The following is an 11,889-nucleotide window of genomic DNA, read 5'->3' as shown; positions in this document are numbered from 1 at the left end:
GGAATTTCTAATTGAGTGGTTTGCTGTGAAGAAGCTTGTTTTGCTCTCTATCTCTCTATCTGTCTTTCTCTCTCACACATACTGATTCAGATCACTATCGTCATCATTATTAACATCAGAGACCATGGGAGCATTTTAGATGTTCAGAAACTTTCAATTTAAAATGTTTAATGTAGTAACTTAACAGTGAAAATGTAGTTTAAACCATATTTGCATTTATGGATGGATGGATGGATGGATGGATATGGATGGATGGATGGATGGATGGGTATGGATGGATGGATGGATGGATGGGTGGATGGATGGATGGATGGATGGGTGGATGGATGGGTGGATGGATGGATGGATGGATGGATGGATGGATGGATGGATGGATGGATGGATGGGTATGGATGGATGGATGGATGGATGGGTAGATGGGTATGGATGGATGGATGGATGGATATGTAGGTAGACATTGTAGATTAGCTTTTATTTTCATTTTTAGTTTTAATATATGGATACAGTATGTTTTTATATTAATTATTTTTATTTTCAGCTTAGTTTGAGTACTTTTAGTACTTCAACTTAAACCTTTTATTTTAGTTAGCTACCAAGGAAACATTTAGTCATTTTTGAGTTTACTTAATTTTACTTTACCATTAATTCTCCCTCATGGGGGCAATTAGTTTTATAGCAGTTGATTACAAGTAAATACAAAACACCATAATACATTAAACATGGATAATTATTAAAACAGTGACCTAAAATATTAGCTTTTCATATTTAAATTGAGCAGGGTAATAGAACATGGAACAAATGAAAATTTGTTTTGTTCTTTTTTAAAATATTTTTTCAAAATGATATTTCAGCTTTATTTCAACTAATGAATAAAAAAAATAAAAAAAGTTTTAGTTAACAATAATGACACTTGAGTAAGTTTTTAGAAAATATTGTGATTTCTTCCGGAGACGTGGTGCTCATATGAAGGTGAACCTGATTTCACCAAGTACATGTTCCTGGAACAACATTGCAATCAACCAATTATGTTTGAGTGACAAATTTACAGTTTAGGCTTTCAACCAGGGTTAGGTTCTACTTCAGTGTTATTCACATTGATTTTAGGGTTGGGTTATGTTTAAGGGTAGGGATAGTGTTAGGACCAAATTTTCTGACAGGAATGTTGTTCCAGCCAGGATCAACATATTATTTTCTCTAAAATCACAGTGTACCTCATGAATGATGCTGGTTTGAGTCTGTCGCGTGCCGTTAGTCTACCCATATTTGTTGACAGACATGCGTATCTCAAAATATTAAATAAAAAAACACTTGAGCACAGCTCTTGAAATTTTAATATCTACACTTATCAGATGGTTCCATACCTGCATACTGTATAACCTTTTCATTTTTCCCCTTCTTTATTGGATGATTTGTGCCAATTTATGTGTTTGCATCCTTTAATATCCTGAGATATAAGCAAAGAGTGGCATCACTTATGCTTAAAAAGCGTTTGATCTGTTCTCTGTACGCTCTCTCTCCGTCTCTGACAGTTAAAAGGCTGTGAAGATATGCACTACAGTTCCCTTTTTGTTTGACTTCATCTTTATGGTCCTTTTATGCGTTTATGTGCTCAAGCTTTATTCAATCTGGCCTTCTCTCTTTTATATTCAACCTGCATCTTTTTCAAGCCGTGTTGTTTCAACGTTCACCTTTATATTGATCTCGGCTTTAACGGCGCACAGAGCTGTATGCGTGTTTGTGTGTGAATGTAACACTGTTGGATAATCTTCCTCTTCTCTTCCTCAGCAACTCCTGCGAGAAATGCAGCAGATGGCCAGCCGACCATTCGCCACCATCAACGTCGCCTTGGAGACGGACGAGGAGCCGCCAGACCTGATTGGTGGAAATGTGAAGGTTAGCGTGACCTTTCGGATGGTGACATCAGAGTTGGCTTTAAGAGGGAGTGCAGTTACTGCATATGTTAATGTTGGGAATGAACTGAAAGCTGAGTCACTGGCTCTGTTCCAAAGCCTAGTGAGCTGCGTCGCTGTCTGCGGTCTACATAAGCAACCGCCTTCATTTGAACTCTCTTAGGTCTGGTCACACGTGTGCTTCTAATGTGAAGTAACAATTTAATCCAATAGTTTCTCATTAGCATATGTTGCTAAGTTAATGATTCACTGCTCAAATAAGCACAAAACTAATTTTTGTTAATATTGTGTGCAATAGTCCGTTTTTCATCAAATGGATGGGCTTTTATCATTATAGATCTCCTGCTTTGATTGCGATTCACCAGCTCTTGATTTTATGGGTATAATGTCCGTTTTGCGTCACTTTAAAATTCTCTCTGCTAATGTTGTTAATTATAGAGGGAAGCATTTCAGAAGGACTTTTCACACTTGAAATAGTTAACCCTGGATCATTCTAAACCCTGGTAAAGGGAATCTTGGGTTATCTTGCTTTACTTTTCACATTGCGTATGCTTTACCTGGGGTTTGCATTTATTTTTCTGGGTATTTGTAGTCTGGCATTTCACACTGCATATTCCTAAAAACCCTGGGTTAGTGTTCTTATTTGCATATTTGTGGTGTCAACAACCATGATTGGAAAAATACAGGTGTATATAACTCTAGCTTCACATTTTGACAATTGAATATGATAACTGCCTGGCCAAAGAAAAAGGCAAATAAATGGGCAAAAGCTTAAGAGTCTATGATTGGATCATTATTCCTGTGATTATTATGTTTCTAGTATGTTATATGTTTGGCAACAGTTCTTTTAACCCTAATTGATGAAGTGTGAATCTTTTTATTTCTAAAACAACCATGTAGGAAGACACATCATGGCCATGTTCTAAGTCCAGACCTTAAATTCATTGAAAGTCTTTAGTATGTGCTGGAGGAGACTTTACATAGTACTGGACTCTTACATTGTCAATATAAGATCTTGACCAAAAATTGATGCACCCTTTGGTGGAAATAACATCACATTTATTTCCATCAAGATGTGCAACTATTGCCAAACATATAACATGCTAGAAACATAATAATCACTGCAATAATTATCCAATTATAGACTTTTTAGCATTTGCCTATTTAAATCAAAACTGTGAATTATTTATTTATTTATTTATTTATTTTGGCTGGGCAGTGTATTACTTTACAACTTCTTCCTTTCTGCATGATAAATATCTTGTATACATTTCCGCGTTTTGTCTTCGTACATAACGAATAGATAGAAATTCTTCTAAAAATAAAACAAGAAGCCAATAGATATACACTTACGACCATATATGGTTTGTATGTGTTTTTCGCAATTCTTGCCCCTCTTCTAAATTGCAAGTTTGAAACGTTTCTTGAGTTTAGAAAGATAATCTGAGGTTAAGCAAAGTGTGAAAAGCCCTAGAGTGATTTAAAATCAGTAACTTGTATTTTTGAACTTCATTAAAAGAGTTATTTGTTTCAAGAATTGCACTACAGAGGTTTCAACAGGGAAATGGGGAATTTTCTTGGGACATTACAAAAATATTCATCTATTTATTATATATTTATAACTGGGCTCAAACTATGCAGTTGAGGGAGTTATTTTTCCATGTAGGCTATATTTTCATACGCCTACTGAAAATAGGCATAGAATAAAAGATCGATCTTGGTTTTTTAAGAATTAATATCTGGATTGTTGAAATAAAGATATCCATCAATTGGAAAATCAATGTTTTTACCCAGAACTATAAATTAAATAATTGTATTGATTTTTAAGTAGTAAATACAGTATATTTCCCTGAACTAAATCTACAATCTTGGGTGAAAATATTCACAGAGCTTTCCATGGTGAATACTAGGATTGCCTGATCTTTGAAGGATACATGTGATGCTCCTGGATAAATTGGCTAAAATTGTGTACTATAAGGTGGTATACATTTTCGGGAGTGTGCCGGGAATAGCAGCTCACTAGGTTTTACATCTCAGACTAAATATCTGTGTTTTCACACCTTGTTCATTTGGAGTGTATGTTTTGGAACCTGGTGTGTTTTCCCTTAGTTCGGTTCGTTTATGCATATATGAACACTGCGGACATGCTTGGATCTGCACAAACTCTAGAGCAGTTTGCTTGTGGCGAGTAAGCAATCCGACCCAACGGACCAGCAAACCAGGCTGCATCATAATGTACTGATGGGGGAAGTAGGCCATCGTCATTGAAAGCCAAATCACGCCTTTTTATTTTTAAAATGATAGAATTCTCCGAAATAGTTACATGGTGAGAATGTTACAATGACGAAGCTATGTATCCTGTTTAAAATATAATGGCTGCTACAAAGAAAGCCACAATAAGCCTGCGGAGCCGTTGTCTATCCATCTGGAATCCCGGAACATAAACCGATGCACTCTGACCACTGAGAGGACAGTTTACTCACACATGACTTGTATTAACAAGTATGTTGCTTTGTGAAAGCGAAATGAACCAAGAAGATATTGCAACATTGTAACAATTTGAATCCCTGTCTGGGAACAAAGCAAACAATCTACAGGTCTGAATACACCCTTAAGGGCCATTCACACAGAACAGTGTTTTTCCATTCCACTGCGCTACCTTTCCATTGTTTTTCAATGTAAACACATGCTAGACAGACAACTTTAACCATCACGCTCGCAACACGTCTCGCTGACATTCTAAAACAGTGGTGCTCAAGTTAAAAAAAAAAGTTCAGTGCATCTCTAGACCTTGCACTTTTCCCCCCATCCACTCGCCTGTGCCTCACAGTGTCTAGTTAGATGAAGCTTTCTTTAATTGTTTACTTTAGTTTCAAGGCTTCTTGACCACTCTGAGATGTGTAACTAATAACTGCATTACATAGTATTACAGCTGGATTTGATTTCAAGAATTGCTGGTTTGTAATTACTGTTTTGTAGTGTTTGTTGTCCTAACACTGTAATGACAACCCTAGAGTAAAGATTTGATTTAGATTTACCTCTTTGCTGAGTTCTCACTCCTGCTCCATCAATGTCCTATGCTCACTATCAAGGTCTAAACGTAATTACAATCCAGCCGTCCTTGATAGCAAAAAGCTATAAATGCAGTTATTTCTCACAAATCTCATAGAAGGGCCCTGAGGGTGTGAAACTAAAGTAAACACGACTAAACAAGAATGTAGCGCATGAGCTCAGTGGACATCAGAGGATTCAGTGCTATAGTATGTGGCCTCTGACACACTCAGTATACCTCTGCCTTCTCGCTCACTCGCCGTCGCTCTCGTTTTCCTTTTTAATTATAAGAGTTAATTAAACAGAACCTGTCTTCTGCTTACTCAGTCTGGTTGCTTCAGATAATCACCTGAGCAGAAAACGTAATAAACGCACATATATATACATACATACAGCAATACACCCCTCCATACTCATGCCGTTGCTCTCAGCGGCTGTAATTGAATTCTTTAGGAGTTTCTTCTTTTTGTGTGCTGAAAGAGTAGGTGTGTATGGTGTTAAAGATAAATGGTGTTCCCCCCTGCTCTGAATTGACAGTGGGAAAGTGCCAGGAGGAGAGAGCGAGATAGAGATAGAGAGGAGTGAGGGGGTGAACTGGCCTCTGTAGGATAAGAAGTGGTTTAAAGAAGAATATATGAAGAAAAGGAGGAATGAATATGCAAGCGTGCTGTACAGAGGGGAGGGTATGTGAATGGGGGTAGAAGAGCCGCAGTAAGCACACAAACACTCAGTGCGTATGCATCAAAAAGACTGTTCAATGACTAATACCAAGCATACACACTGCACACACTGGGGAAACTCGGCAGTTAAGCAAAAAGACTAAGTGTGTGCATAAAAGAGAGTTTATGCAAGTCTTTGGACTAAGGGCAAAATGAGAAATGTGAAATGGGTCAAAGCTGGAATATGATTTGTGCATGTGTTCCAAAACAGAAGGTCATGTGCTTTCAGCCCTGCACCACACGTGCATTAACATACAATACTTACAAAAAAATACCATGTTTTTGTGTGCAAGTACCATTGTAATGCCTTGGTATTCTTTGAAGTTCAGTGCCTTGGAATATAGCAGTCATTCCAGTTCACTGGTATATGTAAAAGTAACATGGTTTATCTAAGTATTTCCTACAAAATGATATTCAGTGATTTTACCACTGTTAAGATGTTAAGGGGATAAGTGTATAATGCAGCAATATAAGATACCAATGATTCCAGGTGTGCATATATCAGCTATTTCACCATTTTTGAATATGACAGGATTTAGAGTCAGAACTGGAATGAAGTTTAAGAAATTTGAAACTTCAATTTACAAATTCAGCTTTGCCATTTAAAGGAAAAAATTACATTTACAAAATATATTAAAATTGGAAACATTTTAAATTGTAATAATATTTCTCACTCTCTTTACACCACAGTCTTTTGAATGGTAGTGTAAAATTTGAAATGAAGTTTTCACTCATTTTACTATGCTGATGATATAATTTGTAAGAGAACTTTTCTATTAAATTGGGGAAAAAATGCAACATCAAAGCATTTTCTGATGTAAACATTTTTGTAACTGTTTCTCTCCTTTCTCACAGTCTGTGCCTAAGCCCATAGCTTTGGAGCCCTGTTTTGGGAACAAGGCAGCAGTGCTCTCCATCTTCGTTAGATTACCCAGAAGCCCCGGCGGTATTCCACCTCCAGGACAGTCAGGTGGGTTGGCGAGTCAATGCCATTTGCCCCCACACAGAGTGCTGAACATTTTTACACTTTCTGCTGCCGAGGCCATTATAATGATGGTCAGAAACACCTCTTTGTCTTCTCTCTTCTCAGGTCTGGCAGTAGGTAGTGCATTAGTGGACGTCTCTCAGCAGATGTGTCTGGGATACAAGGAGAAGTCGGGAGGCTTGCGTAGCCGCAAACAGCAGCCATTAGCACAACCCGCCACCTGCATTTGACATTTACCCATCGTCCTCTGACCTCGGAGTCACAGGAACACGCGCTTATGGCTGGGTCACATTCACAGGAGAAGCAAGGGGGCGTGGTTTATTGAAGCCAACTGGACTCTGATTGGAGAAACTGGACCTCTTTTGGAACACTACAAGAAATGAACTCCTATGTGACCCTGACTGATAAGACTTATCCTGGGCCACTTTATGCTATTTAACTTATTTCAATTATTTTATTCCATTTTTACAATCAGGAGGAGGAATCCTTGCACTGCTGCATCTCTGTTGAAGGCAACACACAAACACTTCCCTTCTAGAGAGGCTCTTTGGCTGCATGGCTATTACACAAACACACATACAGTACAGGGGGTGTTTTAGAGGCATATAGTGCGTCTTTGTCTCTTTAATCATGGTGGTATTAGTTCTGTCAACTCAAATTGCTTTTATTTCTTAATAATAATTAATCATGTCTAATTTAGTGTGCAGTTGGTGCGCCAACTCTCTGGAATAAAACACGACGACCTGGTATGTTTACAAGCGTTTGACTTTACAGGTCATCTGTGACGTCTCTCTCGAGCTTTTCATGTTTGATCTACATTTGAGCTTTTTCACATCCTTCCATTCTCTTTTGAATTACCTCCTTTCACATGTGATCCGAGACATGAGTGTTTATGTTTGCCGTAACGATAGTGCTGCTTCTGCTTTTATCATTTTACTTCCTCTCACTTCTCTCTTATCTGAAATCTCAGCCCATTTCTCATGCACATTTCAAGGAAAGAAGAAATAAAAGGAGACTGCAGGCAGGTAGCAGCGAGCAAGGACCTTGTTTGGGTTTCTCAAAATGTCAGATGTCATTTTGGGCTGGCAAAGGATTATCTGCATACACAAATGCACAAACCTGGACCTGCGTGGGATACTGGGGGTATTCTCCAGGATATGGAGTGCATTGCTTTGTGCAAAGGAAAGGTCAGAGATAGAGTGAGTAAATGTGACATTATGAAATCTAAACAGGTGTAAGTGTGTGTAGCAGTGCAGTCATTACATCTTTCATTATCCTGGCGTGCGGCTGTTTCGAGACTGCACAGATGACCTGCTTGCTGGATCTTGGTGCGTTTAGAGTGCCATGAATAAAGTGACACAGGTCGCTAGACCAGAACAAAACATCTAGTTCTGACAGCCTAAACAGGATGTCATTAATCTTTCCGTGATCTCAATGGAAAACTCATGTCCCGTGACACCCATCTCGAGATCTTTTAGGGCCCAAAAGGGAAAACCGCACTCACACCTACACACAAAGTGGTCTAATGAAAGGAGCTGGTCTCTCTTCCTTCAGATGGAAGCTAATTCTCACAATGCTTTTCTCTGTAAGCATTAAACAGTACTCCTCGCACACCGACTGCACCATATATATACAGTGATACTGTAGATATGGAGTCTGTAGTTTGTTAATATGTATAATGTAGCAGCAAGTGCACTCAAGTTTTTTTGTACATAGTGATGGACAGTAATGTGAATGCCGTCTCTGTTAAGCAACCTAATGCACTTGGAGGGAGGAGTATCCCAGGCTTTTGAAATGTGACTGCATTGCAGCTTCTTTTGTATGTAAGATGGCGAATGTCATGAACAAACTTTAAACTAGCTGCCTACTTTAAAGAAAAAAAACCTGAGAATTTAAACAGACCTTGTAATTATGTGTACATAAAGAATGACATAGAACATTTTGTCTATAATTAAATGGTAAAATGACAACGACTGCCTGTAAATCGGTTGTTCTGATGTTGAGTGAAATTGTAGTGTTCTTTGTTAATAATCCATCATTTATTTAATGAGGTAACAAGCTCACTTTTGCATTATTTTTTACTATTGAGTAATTTGTCTAGCTCAAGGGGAATGGCTTAACACTACTGTATCTAATGTACAATTGTTTTATCAAAGCATAGTGTGCTAGTGTAAACATTTCAACTTGTTTGACAACAGGCCAGATTAAATGCATTATGTCCTTATCAGCAAGCGGATAAGGATACAACATCGTGACAATTTCCTCAGCTCGGCGAGAGCTTTTATCCAGAGCCTCTTCAGAACAGACGCAGTCGAAATGGGATTACGAGTGAGCTGTCAAAGTCTCGCCGCTTCAGATATATTAGAGATACTTTGCTGCTCCGTAATTGAATGGAAATTCTCACCATTAGCTATATATTTGCATTTGATCAAATACACTAGCAGGAATCCAAAAGCGGGGATTGTAAATATTCCATGAGGTTGTTGCACTTTCCTCAAATGCCCTCCTTAAAATGGTCATTTTACCCTGTGCCATCTCAGAGATCTTGACCTCAACTATATGCAACCAGTTAAAATCATACATACATTTTCTTTGTAGTAGAAATATTTTAATTACCATGAATGTGCTATTTAGCTGTCCCACATTTTGCAGGCATCTGTTACTGCATGATTTGTCCAGTTCAAATATTTTTTTTACATTAAATTACATGACCATGAAACTCATCACTTGGACTCTTTAACATCATGGCATCACGTGACGTGAGTACAAGTGAATCCTTGCATTCCATTGTCTCAATTTATACACAAATTATAGTGTTGGCTGCAATCCTTAATATCAGCCATTCAACCCTGTAAGCAAATTACTACAAACTAGCTGTCCTTTGCTAAGTAACAGACGTTTTCAGACGGTATGAAAGGTTTTCATACCTTTTAGGCGATTTACACAAGTTAAAAGACGCCCTGTGGTGGGTCAAGTTTTTAATGTGGTTTATGTCTGTTTACCATGTGCAAATTAATCAGTCCAATCTATTGTTGAATATTTTCTCCTTAAAACTGCAGTTTACCAAAGATGGTCCCAAAAACGCGGTTTGAAACTGCTCCTGTTTCCTACCGTCACAAACCGTGACCAATCCAGTCAACGTGCGGGGCGGGGCTTTTCTCCACTGACTTCCTAGGATGCTGATTTTCAGAAGGCAGCTGTCTGACTCTGAGATGGCAAACAAGCAGGAACACGGTTTGAAACATTAGCAATACATTATTAGCTGTTTGATAACATAGTCAAGACGAAAGCGTATTATATAAACTACCGTTATGTCTCCGACGTTGTAGAGCGCGATACATAAAACGCATTACCATTATGATGCATCGACTTGTAGACGGCCTGGTATAACTCTCTTCCTCTTTCTCTTCTAAAGTTTCTGGTTCAAACATATATAGCTGAATTAAATATTTCCACTTGCCATTGTGTAGCGTTTACTACAGTTGAGTGGGTCAGGTATTCTGAGCGCCTAATGATTGAGTGGAAGCGGGGGCTAATTTGCATATTCATGGCTCCTCATATAACAATTGAATCAAGAGTGTTCCACAGAAAAAAAAAAATGTTTAAATGTCATTTTGATGATCAAAGATGAGTCTTGAGGGATAAAATGATTGACGCAGTGGGACTTTTTTTTTACTTTAAACCTTGTTACCCAGAGTATGCTTTTATTAAACACATTTTATATAACTCAATGATAATTAAGGGTTTTAAACTATATTTAAACATTCCAAATTGTAACAAGGTTGTAAAAACTGCAAACAAAAAATAAAATATAATAACTTATAAAGTTTATCTTGGTAGTCAATATTTTCTGAAAGTTAAGTAAAATAGTATTTATTATTATTATTAGTTTCTATTCATAGACAGTCTTTTTTTTGCTGTCGGGTTGGGGATTGGGCATAGAGCGAGAATTCTATACATTCCACATACATGAATAACATGACATGATTATTGCCATGATTATAACAGCCATGGTTTCAGAGTGATTTGTTATGCCAGCAAACCTCTGAATATTTGTCCTCCTTCCCGAGTCAAGATGTTCAGATATCCTATAGTAGTTTTGTCTGTGACAGTTGTGTGTTTCGTTTTGTCAGAGGTTGTTCATGCTGAAGGGCAGTGTGGATGTGTGTGCTGACCCTGGCGATGCACATAGGTGGCAATGCAACGACTGTGCTCCAAATAAATGAGGGTTACTTCACTCCCTGAGTTACTCATTACCCCCTCAGCTTGAGCTGATCAGCGGGCCCACACTCAATCTGTGCACACAGAACTGATTTCTGCAGAATTACAACATCAGTCATTCATGAATCCCCTTGATTAATTATTACCTATTTTGGCTAATTTTATAATGCTTTCTCAGCTATTTTTAAAGATATAATTCACTACAACACAATTTATTTTTTGGATGACATCATATGAAAAATCTCACAGGTATTTTCCATCTGCAGATATGAGATTCAGAGTCTACAGATCATAACAAACTGGCACTTATTCACAACATAAACATATTTTGGAAACCCAAACATTATTCTGTACATCCGTATCTGGCAGCTTTATTTTTCAGGAAATAACAAGTAAAATCCACAAATTCAACCCATTAGACAGGAATGCTTTTCCCCCATTTTTTTGACGCCGGTCGCTGGTTGTCAATAGTCTCTGAAGGTTGTTGAGGGTCAAAGCATTTAATTTTCACTCACCTTGTTTGTCATCACAGGACAATCGAGAATAAAAAAGCAACACAACTGCGGATGTCGAGTGCTCAAGGGATGGGGACGCAGAAAACTGTTGGAGACAATTGACGGACCCTTGTGCTCATTTTGATTGGCTGAGACAAACAGTTTGTTAGGAAATATGATTAAGCTGCTTGAATTCACATGAACAGAAAGTGCTTTGTTTAACAGGGTGTTTTGTGCTTCTTTTTCCATTTGCAAATAAGCAGTTTGATGCAGTATTTCAAACACCCATATTAACAGGTGAAGTGTACAAGAACTGCTCAATGATCGTGGCCTTCATCAAGATTCTTTAACCTCTGCTGCTCTTCACATCTGGGCCATTTTCTTAGCAAACGTGCACTCAAAGACTGCTGGGATAAAACAGCCTGTGGGATGATCTGAACAATACAGCCACATTACAAAAATAAAGACGTCTCTGTAACCCTCTGAAGCCCGTGAAAGAGCTCTCATCA

The 11,889-nt window shown here is 38.0% G+C and overlaps 1 protein-coding gene across 1 annotated transcript; it reads left to right on the top strand.

Annotated features, from left to right (window-relative positions):
• Positions 1 to 1,109: 1,109 nt before the first annotated feature.
• On the top strand, positions 1,110 to 8,635 carry LOC309492096 (attractin-like). The gene is made up of 3 exons (XM_082191102.1): positions 1,110 to 1,893; positions 6,536 to 6,650; positions 6,771 to 8,635. The coding sequence occupies exons 1-3, from the start codon at positions 1,801 to 1,803 to the stop codon at positions 6,893 to 6,895; spliced, it is 333 nt and encodes a 110-aa protein (XP_082047228.1). The 5' UTR covers positions 1,110 to 1,800; the 3' UTR covers positions 6,896 to 8,635.
• The last annotated feature ends 3,254 nt before the right edge of the window (positions 8,636 to 11,889 follow it).

This window comes from Leuciscus leuciscus (genome assembly GCF_965113295.1).
Source record: "Leuciscus leuciscus genome assembly, contig: HAP1_SCAFFOLD_973, whole genome shotgun sequence".
Taxonomy (NCBI): domain Eukaryota; kingdom Metazoa; phylum Chordata; class Actinopteri; order Cypriniformes; family Leuciscidae; genus Leuciscus; species Leuciscus leuciscus.
This window is presented reverse-complemented; position numbering and strand designations above follow the sequence as displayed.